The 17,577-nt window shown below is 74.6% G+C and overlaps 6 protein-coding genes across 11 annotated transcripts in view; 3 read left to right on the forward strand and 3 right to left on the reverse strand.

Moving 5' to 3' along the window:
• The first annotated feature begins 168 nt into the window (after positions 1-168).
• Positions 169-2,511, forward strand: KHK (ketohexokinase). Its single transcript, XM_068679167.1, has 8 exons — positions 169-304; positions 391-507; positions 768-902; positions 1,245-1,317; positions 1,451-1,597; positions 1,828-1,916; positions 2,090-2,247; positions 2,343-2,511. Exons 2-8 carry the CDS (start codon positions 476-478, stop codon positions 2,426-2,428), a joined length of 720 nt encoding a protein of 239 aa, XP_068535268.1. The 5' UTR covers positions 169-304; positions 391-475; the 3' UTR covers positions 2,429-2,511.
• A 74-nt stretch (positions 2,512-2,585) lies between these two features.
• The window catches only part of CGREF1 (cell growth regulator with EF-hand domain 1), a 34,069-nt gene continuing 19,077 nt past the window's right edge, over positions 2,586-17,577 (reverse strand). The window contains exons 2-6 of one of the 2 annotated variants that reach the window (XM_068679164.1): positions 4,040-4,179; positions 3,775-3,846; positions 3,566-3,636; positions 3,338-3,462; positions 2,586-3,260 (exon numbers count right to left, since the gene is read on the reverse strand). In XM_068679164.1, the coding sequence (XP_068535265.1) occupies positions 2,814-3,260; positions 3,338-3,462; positions 3,566-3,636; positions 3,775-3,846; positions 4,040-4,125 (801 nt within the window). In that variant the 5' untranslated portion in view covers positions 4,126-4,179 and the 3' untranslated portion in view covers positions 2,586-2,813. Of the gene's footprint in view, positions 3,261-3,337; positions 3,463-3,565; positions 3,637-3,774; positions 3,847-4,039; positions 4,290-17,577 lie in introns of those variants that run through there. The other variant, XM_068679163.1, reaches the window with a different exon arrangement.
• Positions 4,346-7,281, forward strand: ABHD1 (abhydrolase domain containing 1). The gene is given in 10 exon segments (XM_068679169.1): positions 4,346-4,466; positions 4,469-4,567; positions 4,703-4,883; positions 5,142-5,309; positions 5,381-5,426; positions 5,506-5,618; positions 5,691-5,864; positions 5,948-5,996; positions 6,746-6,911; positions 6,996-7,281. Coding segments are annotated over 10 exon segments (1,332 nt in total). The 5' UTR covers positions 4,346-4,360; the 3' UTR covers positions 7,226-7,281.
• On the reverse strand, positions 7,344-10,507 carry PREB (prolactin regulatory element binding). Of its 2 annotated transcripts, XM_068679162.1 has the most exons (9): positions 10,316-10,506; positions 9,239-9,431; positions 8,916-9,127; positions 8,734-8,814; positions 8,513-8,637; positions 8,207-8,380; positions 8,063-8,135; positions 7,803-7,962; positions 7,344-7,681 (listed from the first exon to the last, which is right to left on the reverse strand). In XM_068679162.1, the coding sequence occupies exons 1-9, from the start codon at positions 10,448-10,450 to the stop codon at positions 7,587-7,589; spliced, it is 1,248 nt and encodes a 415-aa protein (XP_068535263.1). In that variant the 5' UTR covers positions 10,451-10,506; the 3' UTR covers positions 7,344-7,586. The 2 variants fall into 2 exon arrangements, with proteins under 2 accessions (XP_068535263.1, XP_068535262.1); XM_068679161.1 differs by having other exon boundaries at positions 8,513-8,814; positions 10,316-10,507.
• On the reverse strand, positions 10,705-17,299 carry SLC5A6 (solute carrier family 5 member 6). 4 transcript variants are annotated; one of them, XM_068679158.1, is made up of 16 exons: positions 17,160-17,299; positions 13,707-14,180; positions 13,532-13,597; positions 13,380-13,431; positions 13,186-13,253; positions 12,939-13,093; positions 12,725-12,865; positions 12,535-12,655; positions 12,366-12,454; positions 12,179-12,291; positions 12,040-12,107; positions 11,864-11,950; positions 11,562-11,746; positions 11,358-11,461; positions 11,147-11,268; positions 10,705-11,061 (listed from the first exon to the last, which is right to left on the reverse strand). In XM_068679158.1, exons 2-16 carry the CDS (start codon positions 14,034-14,036, stop codon positions 10,909-10,911), a joined length of 1,854 nt encoding a protein of 617 aa, XP_068535259.1. In that variant the 5' UTR covers positions 14,037-14,180; positions 17,160-17,299; the 3' UTR covers positions 10,705-10,908. The 4 variants fall into 4 exon arrangements, with proteins under 4 accessions (XP_068535259.1, XP_068535258.1, XP_068535261.1 ...); XM_068679157.1 differs by lacking the exon at positions 17,160-17,299 and adding an exon at positions 15,515-15,644; XM_068679160.1 differs by lacking the exon at positions 17,160-17,299 and adding an exon at positions 14,592-14,943.
• Positions 15,684-17,341, forward strand: ATRAID (all-trans retinoic acid induced differentiation factor). The gene is made up of 7 exons (XM_068679165.1): positions 15,684-15,860; positions 15,945-16,072; positions 16,258-16,329; positions 16,490-16,561; positions 16,645-16,766; positions 16,985-17,085; positions 17,178-17,341. The coding sequence occupies exons 1-7, from the start codon at positions 15,684-15,686 to the stop codon at positions 17,280-17,282; spliced, it is 777 nt and encodes a 258-aa protein (XP_068535266.1). The 3' UTR covers positions 17,283-17,341.

A 17,577-nucleotide genomic window follows, 5' to 3' on the forward strand; every position in this document is an offset into this window, starting at 1 on the left:
GCGTGGCCTGGGGGCGTGGCCCGAGTGACCCCGCCCTCCCATAGACCACGCCCCTCTCTGGAGGGCTGGGCTCTGATTGGCGGGGCGGGGCGGGGGGCGGGGCGGGGGGCGGGGCTTTGCCGGAGCCGTCCCGGAGCGGGGCGCAGCGCGGAGCCCGGCGGCAGCGATGGCAGCGGGGGCGGCGGGGGCAGGGGGGGGCGCTGCGGGACCCCGCGGCGGAGAAGCGGATCCTGTGCGTGGGGCTCGTGTGCCTCGACATCATCAGCGTGGTGGAGGCCTACCCGGCCGAGGACACCGACACCAGGTACGGCGGGGACTGCACCGGCTGTGCCGGGCCGGGCCGTGCCGGAGCCGCGCCGTGCTGAGCCGGGCCGTGCCGTGCCGTTGCAGGTGCCTGTCGCAGCGGTGGCAGCGGGGCGGGAACGCCTCCAACTCGTGCACGGTGCTGGCGCTGCTGGGAGCCCCCTGCGCCTTCATGGGCTCGCTGGCCCCCGGGCACGCTGCCGAGTAAGTGGCTGCGGGGACGGGGTCGGGGGGGGGGGGGTCCCGGGGCCGCCGTGACGCTGCAGCGGCCCCCGTGTCTCGCCCCGGCAGCTTCGTCCTGGCAGACCTGCGGCGCCACGGCGTGGACGTGCGCCACGCGGTGCTGCAGCCCGGCGGCCGCACGCCCACCTCCGTCGTCATCGCCAGCGCCAGCCGGGGCACCCGCACCATCCTGCACGCCAGCGGGTGCGTGGCCGCCCTGACCCTGCTCTCTGTCCCCCAAGTTTCATCGTGGCCGACTTCCAGCGCCGGGGTGTGGACGTGACGCACGTGGCCTGGCAGCCCCGCGGGGACGTGCCATGCGCCTGCTGCGTCGTCAACGCCGCCAGCGGCTCCCGGACCATTGTGCTCTACGACACGTAAGGGTGTCGCGCCCCGCACAGCCGCCAGGGCAGCCCGACCGGGTGATTCCCCGTGATTCCGCACACACAATCGCTGCCAATCGTCCCCGGGCTCCACAGCCCTCAATCACCCCCCCCCCACACCGCCGTGATTGGCGGCAGCACAGCACCCGGCCGCGTCTCACGCCGCAGGACGGCGGCACGGCCCCGCGCTGCCCCCCGGGTCGCCCCGGGGCACGGCGGTGCCGTTAATCATTCACCCGGGGGGACCTCTGCCCGGGGCAGAGTCGAGGCGCGGGGCTGCCCTTCGTCCGCGGGGGGCCCGCCGTGCCCGGCCCCGCCTCACGGCCGGTCCCGCAGGAACCTGCCCGATGTCACCGCCCGCGACTTCGAGCGCGTCGACCTGGAGCGGTTCCGCTGGATCCACTGGGAGGTGCGGCGGGACCGGGGGGCGGGGCCGGGCCGGAGGGGGGCGGGGCCACAGACAGGGGGCGGGGCCATTGTCAGGGGGCGGGGCCATTGTGGGGGGGCGTGACCGGGCAGTCACGTGCCCGTTGCACCCACAGGCCCGCAACGCGGCGGAGCAGCTGCGCATGATGCAGCGCGTGGAGGAGCACAACCGGGCCCTGCCGCCCGCACGCCGCATCCGCACCTCGGTGGAGGTGGAGAAGCCGCGGGAGGAGCTGCTCCCCCTGCTGGCACACGGCGACGTGGTACGGCCCGCCCCGCCCCGCCCCTGATTGGTCCGCTGGGGCTGGGGGCGGGGCTATGGGGCGGGGCCAGGGATCTGGGGCGTGGTCAGCGGGGGGGCGGGGCCAGGAGCCTGGGTGGGGGCTGGGGGCGGGGCCTGGAGCTGCCCCGCGGGGTCGGGGTCACCCCGGGGCACGGGGGGGCCGTGGTGGGGGGGGGCCGTGCCCGGGGCCGGGCGCTGACCCCCCCGCAGGTGTTCATCAGCAAGGACCTGGCCAAGCACTTCGGGTACCGCTCGGCTCCGGAGGCGCTGCGGGGGCTGCGCGGCCGCGTGCAGCCAGGGTAAGGGGCTGCGATGGGGGGCTGGGGGTGTTGGGGGGGGCAGGTTGCAGGGGGGGGGCACGGGACGGGGCAGGGGGCACAGGCTGGTGGTGGGACATGGGGACAGGAGCAGGTGTGGGGTGGGGACCAGCTCTGGGGGTCCGGGGGTCCCACCCGGCGCCCCCTCCCCGCAGGGCCACGCTGATCTGCGCCTGGGCCGAGGAGGGGGCCGACGCCATGGGGCCCGGCGGGGAGCTGCTGCACGCGGACGCCTGCCCCCCAGAGACCCTGGTGGACACGCTGGGGGCTGGGGACACCTTCAACGCTGCCGTCATCTTCGCGCTCTCAGGAGGTGGGCACGGCCCCGCAGAGCGGGGGGGCTGCGTCCCCCTGCATCCCCCCTCGCCCCCCTGCATCCCCCCTCCCCTCACCTCCCCCCGTCCCCAGGGCAGAGCCTTCAGGACGCGCTCAATTTCGGCTGCCGCATCGCGGGCAAGAAGTGCGGGATCCAGGGCTACGACGGCATCGTCTGAGCCCCACCTGCGGCTGCCGCTGCCCCCCACCCCGCAGCCTGGCCCCCCTCACCCCGCTCCCAATAAAGTTCCTGGATACCCCACCGCTGTGTCTGGTGCCAGGCCCTGGGGAGCCCCATGCCCCCACCCCACCAGCGTCGCCGCAGGGAGCACAGCGTGGGGGGCAGCTGCTGTATTCCTCGTCCCAGTGGTACAGGAGAAAACACGCATCACGGCCCCCCAGGACCTGCTGCAGCTGGCCCTGCCCAAGGCATGCGGGGGACCCAAGTAGGCACCCAAACCATTGCTCAGCTGGGGCTCTGCACCCCACAGCCTGTGGGGCCAGCACGGGGCAGGGACCCATGACAGCACCAGGGTCACAGCCCCACCTGGAGCCCCCCACCACCTACATCTCTCCAGGGTCCTCCCAAGCAGGGGCTGCCTCTGCCCTGGGGACTTCATCTGTGGGGGCTCCATTCTCGGGGGCTCCATTCTCGGGGGCTCCCTCCCCCTCCATCACTTCACCCTGGGGGGCTCCAGCCCCAGGGTCTCCCTGCCCCTCTGGGTGGGCTGCGCTGTCTGGCAGCCCCTGCCCCTCTGCTGGGCCAGGCTCTGGGCTGCTTGCCCCCGCATCCACTGCAGGCATCTCCTCAGCCACTGTGGGTGTCTCCACTCTTCCCCCGGGCCCCTCCATGTGTCCCCCCACCATCCCCTCCTGGCCAACCCCTGCTCCCACCAGCGGCTCCCCTGGGGGTCCCTTTTCCCAGGCAGGCAGCAGCAGCTCGGGGGGGTCCAGCAGCCCGTCCCCACTGCGGTCCTGCCTCTCCAGGGCACGGTCCACCAGCACAGCCACCTGCGGGGATGGGGACAGGGTGAGAGCCTGTCCCGCTCCCCCAACTCCCCCTGGGGTGCAACCCCCCCCGGACCTACCGCCTCAGGGCTGGGCTGCCCCGTGCCCCCCTGTGCCAGCACCGCTCCCAGCAGCTGCAGCAGCTCCAGCCCATCCAGGCGCCCGCTCCGGTCGTGGTCATACAGGGCAAAGAGGTACAGCAGGGCTGTGGGGTGCGGAGCGCATTGGGGCCGGGCTCTGTGGGGCTGGGGACGTGTTGTCCCAGCCCCCCGGGGCACCCCGGCCCCACGGATGCTGCTTGTCCTTACCCTGCTCCCGTGTCATGTCCTCTGCGCCCTGCTCCGGCTGCCCCAGGCTCCTCACCGCGCTCCGCAGCAGCCTGGGGGCATCGGGGCTGGGGGTGCGTGCACTGCCCCTGCCCCAGGACTCCCCTGCCCCGCGGCCAGCCAGGCACTGCCTGCGCCCCGCAGCCCCCCCGGTGGGTGTCCCCCCCCACCCCCCACCCCCAGGCACTCACTGCAGCGCGGGGGGCTCCGGGCTCAGCGGGTCAGGACCAGGATCGGGCCTCGTGGCTGGGGGAGCCTCTGACCTGGGGGGGGGCAATGGGGGGGGGGGGGTCCATCACCGGGTCACCTGTGCCGCTGGGTGGGGGCAGCAGCAGGGCCCCACACACCCACACCGCAGCCCCGAGCTGTGTCCCTGTGCCCCCACCCCCCCCACACCCCCCGCATCTCACCCACACCACAGCCCGGCCGTGCCCCCCCGCAGCCCCCCCCCCGTACCTGTGCCCCCCGTCCCTGGGGGCCGCGCAGGCTGCGGGGAGCAGCAGCAGCAGCGGCAGCAGCGGGGCCGCCCGCGGGGTCCCCATCGTGTGCCCGGGACACAGCGGGACGGCGGCACCCGCACGGCACCGGGCACACCCCGTGCACACCCCGCAGCCCCCCACCGCCCCGTGCCGCGCCCCCAGCCCCGGGCTCAGCCTCCCGGGGCCGCTCGAGGAGCGCGCCCCGCCCGGGGCCACGTGGCCGCCCCGCCCCGCCGGGTGCCTCCCGCGCCGGCAGCGCAGGGGTTAACCGCTGTCCTCCCGCGTGCCCGGCACAAAGATGGCCGCCGGCGCTGCACACGCCCGGCCCGGGGCGGGGCCAAGGCGGGTAGGGGCGGGGGCGAGTGGGCGGGGCCGTGGCGGTGGGCGGGGCCTGGGCTCGGCCCGTTCGCGATGTGCCCGGAGGAGCCGCCCGGTGCCGCCGCCCTCCCCCCGCTGCTGTTGGCGGCCGCCGCCGCGGCGCTGCTCGGGCTCTGCTGGGCGGGGGCGCCGAAGGTGGGCGCGGGGCCGGGCGGGGAGGGGGCGGCGGCGGCGGGACCCCCCTGACCCCCCCCTGACCCCCTCTGACCCCCCCTTGACCTCCCCCTGACCCCCCCCGACCCCTCCCTGACCCCCCCCTTACCCCCCCGACCCCCCCCGCAGCGCCCCGTTCTGGCGGGCGGCCCGCGGTTCGTGGCGTTCCTGCAGCAGCACTGCCCGGCGCTGCGGGCCCCGTTCCGCCCCACGGCCTGGTGCCCCGAGGGCCGCCTGCAGACCGTGCTCCGCGCCCTGCTGCAGTCCTGCCCGGCCGTCTGCTACCGCAGGTGAGCCTGCGGCGGGGCCTGGCCGGGCTGTACCGGGACGTACCGGGCTGTACTGGGACATACCGGGCTGTACCGGGCTCTGCCGGGCTGTACTGGGACATACTGGGCTGTACTGGGCTGTGCCGGGCCGTACCAGGACATACCAGGCTGTACTGGGCTGTACTGGGCTGTACTGGGACATACTGGGACATACCGGGACATACTGGGCTGTACTGGTCTGTACTGGTCCGAGCCGTGCCTGACACAGCCACCCCGCAGCGAGTCCCTCCGCACACCCGACGGCGGGCAGCTGATCCTGGACTGGGCCGATGGCAGCGCCCTGCCCGCCGCCTGCCCCACGGTGCTGCTGCTGCCGGGGCTGGCGGGGAGCAGCCAGGCCAGCTACGTGCTGCACATGGTGCGCGGGGCCACCCGTGCTGGGTACAGGTGAGTGCCGGGGGGGGGGAGCTGCCCCACTGCCCTGCCGCCCCCCCCCCGTGACGGCCACTCTCCCCCAGGGCCGTCGTGCTCAACAACCGGGGCTGCCGGGGCGAGGAGCTGCTGGTGAGACCCTCCCCAAGCCCCCCATCTGCAGGGCCGGGGCGCTGCGGGGCCAAAACCCGGCTGTGCTCCCCCCACCCAGACCCCCCGGACCTTCTGCGCCAGCAACACGGAGGACCTGGAGACGGCCATCGCCCACATCAGGGGCCGGTACCCGCACGCCCCGCTGCTGGCTGCCGGCGTCTCCCTGGGCGGGTAGGGGACGGGGCGGGCACCCCAGGGTGATGGAGGCGGCCGCGACCCCCCCTGACCCCGGTGCTGGCGCAGGATGCAGCTCCTGAACTACCTGGCTCGGAGGGGCCGTGAGGCAGGGCTGGTGGCGGCCATGGCCGCGTCCCCCTGCTGGGACCCCCTGGAGACGACGGCGTCGCTGGAGCAGCCGCTCAACGCCCTGCTCTTCAACCGCCGCCTGGCCGCCAGCCTCTGCCAGCTCATCCAGAGGTGGGGCTGGGGGCTACACGGGGCTTCACGCCGGGACCGGGGGCACCAGCGGCACCCCTGGCACTGACCCAGGCTCGTTGCAGGCACCGGGCGGTGATTGGGGACAAGGTGGACGTGGAGCACATCCTGCAGGTGGAGCCCACCCCCGGGGCCCAAGTGCCACCCGGCCATGGGACGGCTTGGGTTGGAAGGGACCTCAAAGCCCCCCCAGTCCCAGCCCCCTGTCATGGGCAGGATGCCCCCCACCAGATCAGGGTGCCCGGGGCCTCACCCAGCCTGGTCTCAAACACCTCCAGGGATGGGGCAGCCACAGCTTCTTCTGTGCCAGGGCCTCCCCACCTTCTAAAGCATTTCCTCTTAACCTCTAACCTAAATCTCCTGCCTTGTGCTTCAAAACCATTCCCTCTTGTCCTATGATTATCCTCCCAAGCAAAAAGCTGCTCTCCATCTTTCTTTCTAAGCCCCGTTTAAGCACCAAAAAGCTGCAGCGAGGTCTCCCCGGAGCCTTCTCTCCTCCAGGCTGAACGCCCCCAGCTCTCTCAGCCCACAGGAGAGGTGCCCCAGCCCTCTGATCATCTCTGTGCCCCTCCTCTGGACCTGTTCTAAAAGCTCAACCTCCTCTAGTGCTGGGAGCCCCGGACCTGGACGCAGTGCTCCAAGTGGGGGCTCCCGGGGGCAGAGCAGCGGGGACAGCCCCCTCCCTGCCCCCTGGCCATTCTGTTGGCACAGCCCAGGACGCAGTCAGCTTTCTGTGCTGCAGGCGTGCTGCTGGCTCGTGCTGAGCTTTTTGCCCTCCAGAACCCCCCAGCCCGGTGCAGGGCTGCTCTCGGAGCAGTCCGCACTCATGCCTGGGGCTGAGCGCCCGATGTGCCCCCCTGCAGGCTCGCACCATCCGGGAGTTTGATGAGCGCTACACGGCGCCTGCCTTCGGCTACAGCAGCTGCCGCGAGTACTACCAGGCTGCCAGCCCCGCGCGCCAGCTGCACCGCGTCCGCGTGCCCCTGCTCTGCCTCAACGCCTCCGACGACCCCTTCTGCCCCCTGCACGGTGAGCGGGGCTGGGGGGGGGGGGCTGGAGCTGGCCCCGTTGGGGGGTGGCAGCGGCTGACCCCCGCCCGCCGGCACCTCGCAGCCATCCCGGTGGAGGCCGCCTGGCGCCTGCCCCACGTGGCGCTGCTGGTGACGGCCCACGGCGGCCACATCGGCTTCCTGGAGGGCCTCTTCCCCCGCCACGGCACCTTCATGGACCGCGTCTTCACCCAGTTCATCACCGCCGTCTTCCAGCACGGCGAGGAGCTCCGGCAGCTGGAGGGGGATGGGGATGGGGCTGCGGAGCAGGACGGTGCCCGACACCCCCAATAAACGCGCTCACCCTGCAGCAGCGTGGCCGTGAGCCAGGCAGGGCCAACAAAGCACGAGCACGGCGTGGGCTGAGCTGCCTGTGCCCCCCGCCACCCCCCAGCACAGACGGGGCCGGTGCTGCCTTCACACTCCGGGTTTAATGGCAGTGGGCAGAGCGCAGGACCCAGCCCAGCCGGCGGCACGCTGCGCCCCGGGGCCGGCCCCACACCGCACTGCAGCCCAGCACGCTCCCCATAGCACAACACCAGCAGGACGGCCGGGTCCGGGTCCGGGTCCGGGTCTGGGTCTGGGTCTGTGTCTGGGTCCCTCATCTGCTCCACAGTCCGGGGGGTGCCGTGGGGGGCAGTCCCGGCCCCAGGGCCTAGAGGAAGCCGGGGAAGGCGAGCTGCAGCAGCAGGATGGTGGCCACGATCAGCCCGGCACAGAGCAGCAGCAGCAGCCAGACGGGGAGGGAGCCTGCAGGGGAGAGCAGGGCCTGAGGGGGGGTGCCCAGGGGGGGTCCCGCTGCCTCCTGTGCGTGCAGGATGGGCTGCGCGGCCCCGCTGCGCACAGAGGGGGCAGGAGCTGAGCCACCTACGCCGGCCGGGGAGCAGGTGCAGCTTGCAGCGGCTGTCCACAGCCACGCTGAGCAGGGCGGCCTCGTTCCCTGCCAGCAGCTCCCGCCCGCGCTGGCTCTCGGGCACGAAGGCGACGTCGGTGACGACGATGCCGTGCGCCTCCTTCACGTAGTACAGCCTCTGCAGGGGGAGCAGGGAGGGGGCACGCTCACCCCAGCCCTAAGGGGCAGGGCGGCCCCCGCGCCCCCTCCCCGCGCCCCCTCCCCGCGCCCCTGCTCACCTGCAGCGAGAAGGCGATGTGGATGGCCACGGAGCCCGTGACGGTGCCCAGCCCCAGGAACGTGCCCGAGTCGCTGCAGAGGTGGGGGGTGGCGGTGAGGGGGGCTGGCACGGCACCGTGCCCGCAGCCAGCCCCGCGCCGTACCTGACGGAGAGGCAGGACACCACCTCGCTGCCGCAGGGCCGCGTGAGCAGGGGCAGGAAGCTCCTCCCGTCCCACTTGGTCAGGTAGCAGGGCGGCGGGCGGCGCTCCCGCTTGTGGGGCACCTGCACCGTGTAGAGCCGCAGCGCCCCGGCGTTGTCCTCCACCGCCCCGAACCTGCCCCGGGACAGCGCAGGCTGACCCCGTGCCGGCACCGTCCCCACACAGCACCGCCACCGCCCAGCCCAGCGGCACGACTGGGGCACTGCGGGGGGCCAGGGCCGCCCCCTCCCCAGCCCTGGACCTCACCGGCAGGCCTGGTAGCGGTACGCCTTGTCGGGGATGCCGGGCAGGTTCTCGTTCCAGCACAGCCCCGTCACCAGCTGGTCCCGCTGCCACACGCAGCACTGGAAGTCCCGTCCCGCCGTCACCACCTGCACAGAGGGGGTGCGAGGAGCACTCCAGCAGCGGGGCCGGGGCAGGGACAGGCTGTGGCTGCTGCCCCCCACCGCCTCCCAGCTGCCCCCCACCTTGTTGTCAGGGCCCAGCGCGATGTCCTCGATCTCCCCGTCGTGGGCTTTGAACTCCAGCGTCTTCTTCATGCTGGGGAACTGTGAGCACAGAGCAGCCCGTGGGTGAAGGGTTCCCCCCCAGACGCACGGCACGGCGGCACAGCACTGCCCCCAGCCCCGGTCCCGTGCCCCGCGCCCACCTCCCAGAGGCGCAGGAAGCCGTCGGCCCCCCCGGTGACGAGCAGGGAGCCGTCGGCGTTGAAGCGCACGGCCTTCTGCAGGGCGTCGGGGCTGAAATCCGTGCGGACGCTGTGCAGGCTCTCCACCGTCACCTCGCTCGTCTGGTTCTGCGTCTCACCCTGCGCTGCCGCGCTGGGCCCCTTCCTCCTCCGCGGCCCCTTCTCCCCACCGGCTGCATTGGGGAAGGCGACGCTGACCCCGACAGCCCCGCGGGGACCCCCCGGCCCCGTGCTGTCCCCCCCCCGCCGCCACCCCCTGCCCCAGGGGGGGTGCAGACCCTCACCGTCCCGCCCGGCCGCGCCGCGCCCCGGGGGGGGCTGCAGGCTGAAGCGCAGGATGTGGCAGTCGGCGTCCTGCCCCGCCGCGATGAAGTCGCCCGCCAGCGCCATGGTCATGGTGGCGCGGGTCTCGGTGTCGTGCGAGTGCAGCAGCGAGGCGCTGAGCTGCCCCCCCACCTGCTCCAGCTGCAGGAAATGCTGCGGGGGGGGGTGGGTGGGCACGGCCTCAGGGTCCTGCACCCGCAGGGGGCTGTGGGGGGGGGGCTGCCGCCCGGTGCCCCTGCACTGCCCCACGCTCAGCCTGGCTGCCCCCCAGCCCTGGGGTCCCCATCCTGGTCCCAGTGCCCCCATCCTGGCCTCGGGACCCAGGCACCCCGGTATCCCCATCCTACCTCCTAGCCCTGGTACCCCAGTGCCCCCCTCCCTGTACCCCCATTCCAGCCTGGTACCCAGTTACCCCAGTACCTGCATCCCAGCCCCACAGCCCCATTACCATGGTATCCCCATCCCAGCCCAGTACCTTGTGACCCCCATCCTGGCCCTGCAACCCTGGGACCCCCATCCCTGTACCCCCATCCCAGCCCAGTACCCTGGTACCCAGTACCCCCATCTTGGTATCCTGGAGCCCTGATCCCAGTGCCCCTATCCTGGCCCGGTACCCTGGGACCCCCATCCCGACCCCAGTCCCCCCATCCTGGCCCCGCAGCCCCATGACCATGGTACCCCCACCCCAGTCCCCCCACCCCAGTACCCCAATCCCGGTACCTCGATCCCAATACCCCCATCCCGGCTCGGTACCCAGGTGCCCCGGTACCCCAGTACCCCGATCCCAGTACCCCGATCCCAGTACCCCCCCCCCCGGTACCCCGACCCCAGCCCCCCCACCCCGGCCCCGCAGCCCCATGACCGTGGTACTCCCACCCCAGTACCCGACCCCGGTGCCCCCACCCCGGCCCCACAGCCCCGTTCCCGCGGTCCCCCCACCCTTACCCGGGACCCCGGGACCCCGCTCCCGTTCCCCCCCCCGCCCCAATCTCCCCGCCCCCCCCGCAGGCCCCATCCCCCCCCCGCCCCCCCCGCACCACGCCATTTCGGATCCCGGTTTTGGCGGCGCCGCCGCCTCCAGCGGTGATGGCGAGGGGGCGGCGCGGGTGCAGGCGCACGGTGTAGAGCGGGAACGGGGCCCGGTACAGCTCGGCCGCCCGCCGCGGAGACATGGCCGCGGGAACGGAGCGCCCGGCAGCCGCGTCACCAGGCCACGCCCCCTGCCTGTAAGCCCCGCCCCCTGCCTGTAAGCCCCGCCCCTTCGAATAAACCACGCCCCCCTCCAATTAAGCCCCGCCCCCTGCACTAATGCCCCCCCCCCCCGCTCAGCCCCTGCCCCCCCTCGCCTCCCGTTCTCCTCCGCACCCCCCCGGTGCCCACCCCCGGTGCCCCGTTGGGGTCCCGCGAGCCCCGGTGCACACCGAGCGCCGTGCTCCAGAACGGTTTATTTGGGGGGGGGGCCGCGGAGCAGGGTGGTAAGGCACAGGGGGGCACGGGGGGGCACCGGGGGGGCACGGGGCCAGGCCGCGGCACCGGCACCGCTCCCGGAGCCCCCCGGGGGTGGCGGCACCGCCTGCAGGGCCCCAGCCCCACAGCGGCCCCGGTGCCGGTGCCGGTGCTGGGGGGGTGCTCAGAAGGACGTCTCCTGCAGGGCGTAGGCGGGGGGCCCGGCCGTGCGCACGTAGCCCTGCTCCTCCTCGGCCCGCGGCACTACGTCCGCCGCCACGCCGTTGGGCACCCGCGGCCCCTTCTCCGTCACCGTCAGCTCCGGGCGGCCGGCGGCCTGCGGGGACAGGGCGGGGGGCAGCAGCACCGCGGGAACCCCCCCCCCCCCAACGCCAAGGGGCCGAGGGGCCGGGGGTCCTCACCTGGGCGGGGAAGGGCACCCCGCAGCCCAGCCACCGCCGCCACTTGGGGGGCAGGCAGCACAGCAGGCGCGGCAGCACCGGGTAGATGGTGCGGGGGTCCACGGCCGTGCCCTTGGTGGGGCCTGAGGGCGGAGGGGTCAGCAGGGACCGGGGGGGGCGGGGGGGCAGCACCCGGCTTTTCCCCCCCCCCCCCCCAAGCCCCCGCGCTCACCGGTGAGCAGGCTGACCAGGAGCCCCACCACGATGACGGTGGTGGAGTTGTGGGCGCTGTACCACATGTAGGACAGGCTGTAGAACTTCTGCAGGCCCGTGGGGCTGGGGGAGAGCGGGACAGGGGGGCATGGAGCAGCCCCCCCCCAGAGGCTGACCCTCCTCCTGCCCCCCCCCCCCCCCACGCCAGCCCCGTCCCGCTCACCTTTGTGGGGCCGCCGTGGGGGTGAGCAGGGTGGTGGCGAGGGTGGCGGTGAGGTTGGCGTCAGGGGAGGGGGCGGTGCTGTTGGCTGCGGGGGCCCCCCCGGCCGCCCCCATGCTGCTCACCAGGCTGCCGATGCCCACCCAGAAGGCCATGGCCAGCCCCGCCAGCAGCCCCACGATGGCGCCCTGCGTGGGGAGGGGGGGTCGCAGCACTGAGCCCCGCGGCCGGCACCCCACAGGGGGGGGGGAGCTGTGGCGGGGAGGGGGGGGCCATGCATGGGGGGGGAGCACTGCGGGACTCACCGCGGGGTTGGCGCAGGGGAAGAACATGCCCAGGCAGAAGAGCCCCAGCAGCGGCCCCCCCACCATGCCGAAGATGCTGATGGCTGCCTGCAGGGACACGGCACCGCTGTGGGGCTGCGGGGCTGGGGGGGCCACCCACACCCGGGGGGGGCAGCAGGGTGCCCCCCATCCCCTACCTGCAGCACGGGGCCCAGCTTGGAGGACAGGTAGGCCATCCCCAGGCACAGCAGCCCGTAGCCGAGAGCTGGGGGAGAGGCGGGGGTGTCACAGCACTGCAGCCCCCCCCCGGTGCCCCCCCGCCCGGCCCCCGCTCACCCAGCAGCTTGGAGAACTGCGTGGCCCGCGACTCCGACAGCCCGGGGCAGTGCGGCCGCACCAGGTCCTCCATCGTCACCGTCGCCAGCGAGTTGAAGGCGGAGGAGATGGTGCTGGGGAGGAGAGCGAGCGGGAGGGGGGCTCGGCCACGCGCCCCCCCCCGCCAGCCCTCGGCCACGGCACCCACCTCAGGGAGCCGCTGAACAGGCAGGCGACGAAGAGGCCGGGCAGCCCTGGCAGGTCCTTCAGCACGTCCATCACGAAGTACAGCACCAGCTGGGGACCGGCACGGGGTGAGCGCGGTGCTGGGGGGCGCACGGCGGGCTGGGGGGGAAGGAGGGGGCACGGGCAGCCACCTGGTCGGACGAGACGCCGGTCACCAGCGGGTGCTCACGGTCGTAGACGAACATGACGAGGCCGGTGAGGCAGCTGAGGCACAGCACGATCTGCTGGCAGGGGAAGACGGCGTAGCAGGAGCTGCGGGCGCCACGGAGACGTCAGAGGCTGGCGGCGGGGGGCTCCCCCCTGCGCCCCCACCCCACTCACAGCACGGCCTGCCTCTCGTTGCGGGAGCTCAGGTAGCGCTGCACCTGCGCCTGGTTCACGCCGTACAGCGACAGCATCATGAAGACGCCCCCGAAGGCCAGCGTCCAGAACGTGTGCCGCACGTAGGGGTCGGGGTTGAGGCTGCGGGGAGGGGAACGCGGTCACGGGGGGGTGGCCGCCCCCTGCACCCCCCCCACCAGGGCTCGGCGCTCACTCGATGCCCGAGATCTTGCCCTCCTGCTCCGCCACGCGCCAGACGCGGGCCATGCCGCCCACGCGCTGCGCGCCCACCACGATGACGGCCAGCTGCCCCGCGAACATCACCAGCGTCTGGAAGACGTCCGTCCAGATGACGGCCTTCAGCCCGCCCTGCGGAGGCACGGCACCGTCACCGCGGCCCAGGGGGGGGGGGGGGGGGCACGGGGCAGCCCCACGGCCGGGGCACGGCGGCAGCGACTCACCAGCGTGGTGTACAGCGTGCAGACCAGCCCTATGGTGAGCACCGCGCTCCAGAGGTCAAAGCCCGTCACTGGAAGCAGCGGAGCCGTTAACGAACAACGAGGACCGCGGGGGCACCCGGTGTGGCCGTGGGACCCAGCGGGACCCCAGGCTGGGCTCTGCCCCACAGCCCCCTCGCAGCCCCCGGCTCCCTTACCTGCATTGAGGGCCAGCGCAGGCGCGTAGAGCACCACCCCCATGTAGATGACCTGCGGGGACAGCAGCGCTGCAGCCCCCCTGCGCCCCCTCCCCACGCCCCCACATCCGGGACCCCCCAGGACGGCCAGGAGGTGCCGGCCGCCCGCTCACCATCTGGAAGATGAAGGTGACGGTGCCAAAGATGCGCACGGTCTTGTTGAAGCGCAGCTCCAGGTACTGGGGGCAGGGGGGAGACAGGGTCAGGGGAGCGCCCCCGTCCCGACGTGGGGTCTGCGAGCAGGAGAGGTGCCCCCGCGCCCCCTCCGTCCCACGGCACCCGGCTCACCTCGTAGGTGCTGGTGATCTGCAGGCGGTAGAAGACGGGGATGAAGACGTGTGCCGGGATGAGCAGTCCCAGAAAGTAGGAGCAGCCGAGGAACCAGTACTCGGTGCCGAAGCGGTAGATCTCGGCCGGCACACCCAGGATGGCCACGGCCGACTGGAAGGTGGCCAGCAGGGACAGGGCGACGGGCAGGAAGCCCATGCTGCGGTTGGCCAGGAGGAACTCCTGCACCGTGCGCTGCCGCCCGCCGCTCAGCGCGTAGAAGAGCCCGATGGCCAAGGACAGCACCAGCAGCAGCGTGAAGATGGTGTAGTCGATCGCCGTGAACTCCATGGCGAGCTCCTGCCGCTGCCCCGCTGCCCCCCGGCCGCACGCCCCCGCTGCGCCCGCCCCACCTCATGGGCGTGCCGAGCCCCGGCGGCCGCACCGGAGGCTCCGCGGGGACCTTCGCTCCTGATCTCAGCCCGCCTCAAGGACCTGCGGGAGCACAGCACCAGGACATCCCTCAGCCCTCCCCCTCCAACCCCCCCCCCCCGCTTCCCCCACCTGCCCCGGGAGGTCGTCCCCCGGCCAAGGCAAACACGGCCCCTGCCAAGCAGCGCCGAGGGCACGGCAGCACCGCCCGGCCCGCCCGGCGCCAGCCCCCGCGGCGCGCAGAGCCCCCGCCGAGCCCGGCGGAACCGGCCCAGCCCCGGCCCTGCCCCGGCCCCCGACGCCGCCGCCAACGCGCCCCCGCCCCGCGCCCCCGCAGCCGGCGGGACCCGCACGGCCGGTCCCCAACCCAAACCGGACAGGCACCGAGGGCGGGCGGACAGACGGACAGCCCGGACAGACGGACGGCACCGACACCCCGCGTGGGCGTGGGGCGGCCCCGGGCACCGCGAGCACCTGAGCGGGGCAGGGCAGCCCCGGGACGGGCGGAGCGCGGAGCCCCGGCGGGGGCACGCGAGGACAAGGCGGGGGGGCGGCGGCCCCTGATCCCCGCAGGAATGCCCCGGGGCGTGCTTGGCAGGATCAGCACCGGGATCGGGATCGGCTCCAGCCCTGCCCCGCGCCCGGGCCTGCCCGCTGGGGGCCGGGGGCGGCGGCGCTGGCTCGGGACCGAGCCGGGAAGGAGGCGAGGGGGCAGCACCGCCCGCCGCCAACCCAGGCTGCGCGGCGCAGCTCCGCGGGCAGGGTCCAAGGTCACCGCTCCGCGCCGCGCAGACACAACACGGGGCTGGAGCCCCCCGCCCAAGGACGCCCCCCGTCCCCCGCCCCGCCGCAGCCCCGGGGCCGTGCCGCCACCGACCCCGGCCCAAGGTCCCGGCGGCCCCCCCGGGGCGCTGCGCCCGTCCTCGAGGGTCCGCCCCCCCCCCGCGTCCCCGCAACCTCGCGGTGTCCCCGTAACCCCGGGCCCTGCCGCCCGCCCCCCGCGCCCCCAGCCCCAGCCGCTGCTCCCGGCCCCGTGCCCCCAGCTCGGGGCCCCGCTCCACGCCCCCCGCGCCCCCAGCCTGAAGCCGTGCTCCCCCCGTCCCCTTCCCGAGACCCCCCCCCGCCCCGCCATCCCCAACCCGAGCCTCCCCCGTCCCCCCACCCCGAGTCCCCGCCGCCCTCACCCCCGGTGTCCCCTCACCGCGGCCACGCCCCCCCGGTGCCCGGCGCCGGTGTCCGGCGTGACCCCTACCGGAGCCCCCGCTCCCCAGAACCGCCGGCCCCCGCCCCTAGCCCCGCGCACCGGCCCCTGCCCACGGAGCCCACGGAGCCCGGCGGTGCCGGGGCGGTACCGGGGCGGTGCCGGCAGCCCCGGGCCGCTCCGCTCGGGCACTCACCGGGGCCGGCAGCGGGTGCGCGGCTCCGCTGTGCCCACGTGCGGCGGCGGCGGCGGCGCGCACCGATGACGGCGCGAGGCCGTGCCCGCAGCCCCGCTCTTCCGCCCGGCCCCGGGGGCGCGGCCTCTCCGCCGGGCTCAGGTCGCCGCGCCCCGCCGCCCCCCGGCCCATGGCGGAGCCGCCGGGCCCCCCCCGCGGCCGTTCCGCCCCGCTGGGCGCTGCCCCGGGGCACGGCCGGACCCGGCCGGGCGGGACCGGAGCCGGAGCCGAGCGGCGGGCACGGAGCTGGGCCGCGGGCACCCTCCTGCTGCTGCTGCTGCTGCTGCCCGGGGATGCCGGCGGGGAGGTGAGCGGGGTGGGGGGGGACCGGGACCGGTACCGGCCCGGTGCCGGCCGTGCCCGCGCCCCCCGTGACCGGTTCCCCCCGCAGGTGTGCGGGAGCTGCCCGGGGCCGCTGCGGAACGGATCCGTCGTGGCCCGGTTCTGTGCCTCCACGGCGGGCGCGGAGCCGCGGGGACGTTGCTGCCTGGATCCGGGACCCCCGCGGCGCCTGCTCGGGTACGGGAGGGGTGTGGGGGGCTGCGGGGTGCAGGGTGTGTGCGGGGTGTGGGGTGCGTATGGGGGCTGTGGGGTGTGTGCGAGGGGCTGCGGGGTGCGGGGAGTTTTTTGGGGGGCTGTGGGGGGCTGCAGCATGCGGGGGGCGCAGTGGGGTGCAGGTGTCTGACGTCCCTCCCTCCACCCAGGTTGGACCTGAGCAACTGCTCCCTGCGCAGCCTGCCCGCTGCGTTTGCTGAGGCCGCGCCTGTCGTTGTCCTGTGAGTCCCGGTGGGGCAGGGAGAGGGCTCTGGGGGCAGCTGTGGGATGGGGCTGGGCCGTGCACGCTCTGGTTTCCATCCCCGCTGTCCCCCTGTGGCACCACCCCGGGGTGCCCGTGCTGCCCCCAGGCAGGACCCCCAGCCCCCGGTGTGTTTGCAGGGACCTGACGGAGAACCCCCTGGCAGCCCTCCCCAACAGCTCCTTCCTGGGCTTCACGAACCTGCAGAACCTGTGAGTACGGGGGGCTCAGGGGGGGCTCAGGGGGGGCTCGGGGGGGCTGGGCGCGGTGCCCGGTGCTGAGCTCTCCTTCCCAGCACGGTGCCACTGGAGCTGCAGTGCCCAGGTGGGAGCAGCGCCTGGCAGGAGGTGACGGAGCGCGGGAGCAGCCGCCTCTGCCACGGCCAGAGGAACCCCTGCAACAGCTCCGGGGAGCTTGGTACGTGGGTTACAGGGACGGGCCTCCTTGAGCACCCCGTGTCCTTGTGTCCCCCCTCCGGGGCACTGCACACCGTGGGGTGGGGGACAACCAGCGCCCTCCTGCTGGGGCTCCCCAATCCCCTTGCTTGGCTGGGCCCTGGTGTCCCCTCAGCGTGGTGGGGCTGTGCTGGGAGCAGCCCTGGCCTGGCCCCATCACCTCCTGCTGTGCCCCCCCAGCCTGGCTGTGCCCTGAGAATGCTGCCTGTGCCCCGGACGGCCCCGGCTTCACCCAGTGCCTCTGCGCCAGCCCCTTCCACGGCTACAAGTGCCTGCGCGAGGTGGGTGCCCCGGGGGGGCCGAGGGACGGAACCCCCCCGCAGGACGGCCCGGTGGGGTGGGCAGAGCCACTTACCCCCGTGTCTCCTTGCAGGGCGCCTTCCCCGTCCTGCCCTTCTGCAGCATCCTGGGGGCCGTGACGGCCGCCCTGTCCCTGCTGCTGTGGGGCACCCAGCGCCGGAAAGCCAAGGCCCCGTGACGGGGACACCCCCTGCGTGCAGCGCCCCGGGGGGGCACAATAAAGCGAGCGGCACCGCGCCTGGGGGCTCCTTCCTGCGGCACCGCGGGGACCTGGGGGGGAGCCGTGCGGAGACCCCCACAACGGGGCGGCCCCACGGGGCTCCGCCGGGGCGGGCAGCGGAGCCGGGCGGCGGCTGCACCGGGACGGGCGGGGGCACCGGGGCGGGGGCAGAGAGGGAGGGGGAAGGGGGCGGGGCTATGCAAATCAGGCTGCTGCTGGGGGCGGGGCCACGGGGGGAAAGTACCTGAGCCAG

Source organism: Anas acuta, chromosome 3 (genome assembly GCF_963932015.1).
Source record: "Anas acuta chromosome 3, bAnaAcu1.1, whole genome shotgun sequence".
Taxonomy (NCBI): Eukaryota; Metazoa; Chordata; class Aves; order Anseriformes; family Anatidae; genus Anas; species Anas acuta.